A 6,049-nucleotide genomic window follows, 5' to 3' on the forward strand; every position below is an offset into this window, starting at 1 on the left:
AAGAGAAACATATACAGAATAACATCTCCCATCAGGGGATTATAGTTAAGAGAGTGCCATGCATCTCAGAAGAGATTTTTTGAAAGAAGTTTGAAACTGTTATAAACATGGGGATTTTTGAGCTGGACTGTACACATTTTTGCATTATGATATGGGAATAAGCCATTGGGAGCCAGGGAGTGGAATGTAGTGGTTTGAAGGGAAATGGGCCCCAAAGGTAGTCACACTATAGTAGGTCTTGTTACTGGATTTACTTATGATGTACATTATGTATGTTGCTTGATTACTTTTTCAAATTAAGTCTCACTGTGAGCTGTCAGTATAATGAGCTTGTTATTTGATGTGAGAGAATTAAAGTTCATGGATAAGGATTAAAATGAGTATGAGATGATTGGGACTCAAAATGCTCTTGACCTTCTCAGTTCTGAGGTCCTCCCCAGTTTTAAAGGTTGTGTTCACAGAGGCCATGAAACCACATAAACAAGTCACTGTATAATGTAGAACAAGGGGGAAGAATATAAGAATGATTCTATATGACCCATTTGAGGGGGGATTGAGGGAGCTGTATATATAAACATAAACTTTACAAATTCAAAATTATATCTTAATAATTCAATATTTTATGTTTTCTTGGAGGTGCATTGTTCAATAATAACACATTTGTGTCTAATGGTTCTAAATTTACTATGTAAATTTTAATAAATGTTTTTAATAAAAAGCATATTTATCACATCTACTGCCAAGTTTGGATTGTATATTAAAAGGAAATTTTAATAAGATAAACACAATTTAAGTTAATATTGGTTTAAGATAAGATTGGTTAAAAACAAACATGGGGCTATAAAAAAGCATGACTTTCCAATAACAAGAAAACTGCTTGGGAAAATGGAACAAAGGCCTTTGTCATCATGAACCATCCAGACAATACAGTTCCTGAATTATTTCTGTGGCTTTAGATAATCTAAAGAGAGGGAAACTGTATTATAGTCTCAGAACATATGCTGGTAAACTTAAATGCTTCCTACTTTTCTTTGACTAAAAATAGTTCTTTCTTAAATGGGGAATAACTTGAGTGTTTGGTTTTCAATTTTTTTTAGAATTAATTCTGATTTAAAATAAAAACAATCTTATTTTACATACCAATCCACTTCCTTATCCCTCCCATTCCCCCCCCCCAAACACCCTATCCTCTCTTCCCCCTCACCCACATTTCCACCCTTCATGGAGGGTGAGGCCTCACATGAGGGATCATCAACATCTGTCACATTATTTGGGACAGGGTCTAGGCCATCACACATATATCTAGGAGTATCCCTCTATGTGGAATGGGCTCCCAAAGCCCATCCATTCACTAGGAATAAATACTTGTTCCACAGACAGAGGTCCCATAGACTGCCCAGGCCCCCCAACTGACACCCACATTCATGGGGCCTGGTTCAGTCCTGTGCTGGTTCCCCAGCTGTCAGGCTAGGGGCCATGAGCTCCCACTTGCTCAGGTCAGTTGTTTCTGTGGGTTTCCCAAGCATGGTCTTGACCTCTTTGTTCATCACTCTCTACAACTGGACTCCAGGAGTTAGGCTCAGTGCTTAGCTGTGTATCTCTGCTTCTGCTTCCATCAGCAACTATATGAAGGCTCTATGATGGCATGTAAGGTAGTCATCAATCCTATTATAGGGGAAGGACATTTAAGGTAACTCTCCACTATTGCTTAGATTCTTAGTTGCTGTCATCATTGTAGGTCCCTGGACATTTCCCTAGTGCCAGATTTCTTGTTAAGCCCATAATGGCTCCTGCCATTAAGGTATTTCTTTTCTCAACCTTCCTGATCCCTCATGTTCTCCTTTCCCCTCTCCTTTCTCTCCTCTTTCTCCTAACTCTGTCCCCCCATTCTCTCAATTTGCTCAGGAGATCTTGCCCCTTTCCCCTTCTCTGGGGGTCCATGTATGTCTCTCTTAGGGTCCTCCTTGTTTCCTAGCTTTTCTGGTGGTATGGGTTGTAGGCAGGTAATCCTTTGCTCTATGTCTAATGTCCATATATGAGTGAGTACATGCTATGTTTGTCCTTTTGTGACTGGGTTATCTCACTCAGGATGGTTTCTTCTAGTCCCATCCATTTACCTATGAATTTCAAGATTTCATTGTTCTTTTTCCACTGAGTAGTAGTACTCTATTGTGTAAACTTACCACATTTTCTTTATGCATTCTTCGGTTGAGGGGCATCTAGGTTGTTTCTAGGTTCTGGCTATTATGAATAATTCTGCTATGAACATTGTTGAGCAAGTGTCTTTGTGTTATGATTGAGCATCCTTTGGGTATGTACCCAAGAATGGTATTGCTGAGTCTTGAGGTAGATTGACCCCCAATTTTCTTAGAAACCACCACACTGATTTCTAAAGTGGCTGTACAAGTAAGTTTGTACTCCCACCAGCAGTTGAGGAGTGTTCCCCTTTCTCCACATCCTCTCTAGCACAAACTGTCATTGGTGTTTTTGATTTTAGCCATTCTGACATGAGCAAGACAGCATCTCAGAGTTGTTTTTATTTGTATTTCCCTGATGGCTCAGGATGTTGAGCATTTTCTTAAGTGTCTTTCAGTCATTTTAGGTTCTATTTGGAATTCTCTATTTAGTTCTATACCTCAGTTTTTAAAAATTTATATTACAAAAAATCTTGTTTTACATGTCAATCCTAGTTCATTCTCCCTCTCCTCTTCCCCTGTCCCCCATCTACTCCCTATCTCGTACCCTTTCTGTTCCCCAGGGAGGATGAGGCCTTCTTCAGAGGATCTTCAAAGTCTGTCATATCACTTGGCGTAGGGCCTAGGTCCTCCCCAATGTGTCTAGGCTGAGAGAGTATCCTTCTGTGTGAAATGGGCTCCCAAAGTCCATTCATATACTAGGGATAAATCTGATCTACTACCAGAAGCCCCATAGACTTCCCAGTTCTCTTAACATCCACATTCAGGGTGTCTGGGTCGGTCCTATTCTGGTTTCCCAGATATCAGTCTGGGGTCCATGAGCTGCCCCTTGTTCAGGCTAGCTGTTTCTGTAGGTTTCTCTTCCCCAGTCTTGACCTATTTGCTCACCACTGCTCCCTTTCTACAATTGGATTCCAGGATTCCAGTGTTTAGCTGTAGGTGCCTGCTTCTGCTTCCATCAGCTACTTGATAAAGGCTCTAGGATAGCAATTAAGGTAGTCAACAATCTCATTATAGGGGAAGGGCCTCTCCACTACTGCCTAGATTCTTAGTTGGGGTCATATTTGTGGATCTCTGAACATTTCCCTAGTGCCAGATTTCTCTTTAAACCTACACTGGCTCCCCCTAATAGGGTATCTCTTTTCTTGTTCTCCTCTATTCCTCCCCTGACTCAGTCTTCCTAATCCTTCTTGTTCTCCTCCCCCCTCTTCTACCATTCTCTTTTTCCTACCTACCTCCCCTCTCCAAATTTTCTATTTCCAGCATTCCCTCAGTTTGTGTTTTCTTTATTGTCTCTATTTCAGTTTTTAGGTCTTGAACTGTTTGGATTGTTTCCTTCATCTGTTTCATTGGGTTTTCTTTGATTTCTTTGCTTTCTTTAAGGGATTCGTTGATTTCTTGCATTATTTGTTTTTTCTTCCATTTCTTTAAGGGCTTTTCTCATATCCTCTTTGAGGGTGTCTATCATTCTCATGAAGTTGTTTTAAAGGTCGTTCTCTTCTGCTTTATCTGCATTGGGATGTTCAGGTCTTTTCAGCATAGATTCCTAGACTCTGGTGGTATCATATAAGTCTGTTGTTGGATGTGTTCTTATACTGTTGTCTTTCCATCTTTTCTTCCAGTGGGTACAGGTGGGGTCTCTCCCTCTCCTGGTGGGCATGGGTTCAAGGCTATATCATCTCTTCTCTCTCAGAGGGTGTAGGGGTAAGACAGGAATGGCAGTCACTGTTGGGTGCTTTGTTCTGCCTCTAGGTCCCTCTAGGGGATTCAGTGGCAGGAAGGTTCTGTTAGCTCCAGGTCAGGGGACTTGAAGAGGGGGAGGTGGGTGGCTTGGGGGAGCCCCTAGTACTCACCTCTCTCTCTACTGGAGGGTAGAGGGGCAAGATAGGAATGGTGGCTGAACAGAACAGCCTCTTTCAATTGGCTCCTGTCCATAGCTTTTAGGCATTAATTACACTCTTATTGTAAAAGGTTGTTCAACAATATGCACTAATCATCGCTAGAAAAGTTTCATCTCTGCAACTTCAAATTTTTGTGCACTTTTAAAACTAACCATCCACAATACGTTCAACCCTGGTGACCACCACTATACCATGCAATATTATGAAGTATCAGTTAGTGATAATGTGAGACATTAACTGGGATTTACATGCACAGTTAATATGTAGATACAGTGAATATATAGATACATAAATGTAAATGTATAAAGAATGTCATTGATTAGAATACTCTGCTAAGAATCTTCCTTAATGCAGTTTTAATGTCTTTGTTCCTCAGGCTGTAGATGAAGGGATTCAACATAGGTGTGACCACAGTGTACATCAATGAGGCCACTGCATTACTTCTTGGAGAATGTGACAGAGAGGAACTGAAGTACACTCCCAATCCTGTTCCATAAAACAGACAAACAATGGACAAATGAGACCCACAGGTGGAGATGGTTTTGTGTTTCCCACTTGATGATGATGACCCCATGATGGAGGAAACTATTTTAAAGTAAGAGAAAATGATTCCTGAAACAGGAAGGAGCCCAAAGAGAGCACCTACACAGTATTTTAGTATGCTTTTGGTGAAAGTATCAAAACAGGCAAGTTTAAGTAGTTCAGAAGGGTCACAGAAGAAGTTGGAAATTTCAAAAAAATTCTCACAGTTGAAAAATTTTAATACTGCCACATAGAGCAACAGTAATTCCACAAGGCTAAGGATAAAAGACCCTAGTAGTAAGACACCACAGTGACTGGGATTCATAATGATCTGATAATACAGGGGGTGGCAGATGGCCACAAACCTGTCATATGCCATCACAGCCAGAAGCATGCTATCCATACATGCAAAAATTATAAACAGTGACATCTGTGTCAGGCAGCCCACATAGGAGATGACTGGACAGTGAGTTTGTATGTCCACAATCAGCCTTGGAACAGTGGTGGAGATGAAACCAATATCAACCATGGACAGGTTGGAGAGGAAGAAGTACATGGGTGTGTGGAGATGGGAGTCAGAGCTTACTGTCAGGATGATGAGCAGGTTTCCAAACAGGGCCAAGATATACATGAACAAAAATAGGCCAAAGAGAACAGTCTGCTGGTCTGGATCCTCTGAGAGTTGAATGAAGTGGAATTGTGGTACAGATGTTGCATTCTGCATGGTTTTATTTCTTGAACATCTTTGGGAGGAAACAAAAAATGTTGTTAACAATGGTACCAGCATGCATACAGACCTTTACAATGTGAGTCAAGTGAGTAAAAATACTGATATTTTCTCAAGCTTATTGTGACATCATTAGTAGTTACTCAGTTGTGGCAAATGCCATACTCTAGTCTTTTGTTCATACCTCATGTGTTACATCTTAATATGAGAGCTATATTGAATATAGTAATCTAGATTTTGTGAGGCCAGAGTTACTGTAAATAGCTGGTCCTTACTCACAGAAAAATAAAGCAAACACCTTTAAGACAAATTGAGTATTTTTTAGATGCCTCACTTTAGGAGGACTTTCAAACAAATAAAATGAAAACTTGAAGCAATCAAACATTTATCTTTTTATTATAATAACATAGAACAAGTATATTTTTCTTCAATTATATCGGACTATGTGAACTCCTAGTCACTAAGTAACAATTTATGAAAATTATTTTCAGGCTCCAGTATCTTCTATAGGTTTCAGTTTATTTTTCTTTGACAAAAAAAGTTTTTCATTTTTTGTTTGGGTATTTAAGTAAGCCTTTGTTAAAAATTTATTGAGATTTTTAAAGTCAATTACTATGCATATACTTTATTTCTCATTGTGTAGTTCAGAATTTTGTATGTCTTAGTTAAATATATATTATCACAGAACACTTCTTTTTTTCCAT

The 6,049-nt window shown here is 39.5% G+C and overlaps 1 protein-coding gene across 1 annotated transcript; it reads right to left on the reverse strand.

Annotated features, from left to right (window-relative positions):
* Positions 1 to 4,415: 4,415 nt before the first annotated feature.
* On the reverse strand, positions 4,416 to 5,342 carry LOC127216266 (olfactory receptor 7E24). Its single transcript, XM_051176886.1, has one exon. It carries the CDS (start codon positions 5,340 to 5,342, stop codon positions 4,416 to 4,418), a length of 927 nt encoding a protein of 308 aa, XP_051032843.1.
* Between the last annotated feature and the right edge of the window lie 707 nt (positions 5,343 to 6,049).

This window comes from Phodopus roborovskii, unplaced genomic scaffold (assembly GCF_943737965.1).
Source record: "Phodopus roborovskii unplaced genomic scaffold, PHOROB, whole genome shotgun sequence".
Taxonomy (NCBI): domain Eukaryota; kingdom Metazoa; phylum Chordata; class Mammalia; order Rodentia; family Cricetidae; genus Phodopus; species Phodopus roborovskii.

Excerpts from the sequence above, each read along its gene's own strand:
- LOC127216266 (XM_051176886.1), bottom strand. The coding sequence starts at position 5,342 with ATGCAGAATGCAACATCTGTACCACAATTCCACTTCATTCAACTCTCA.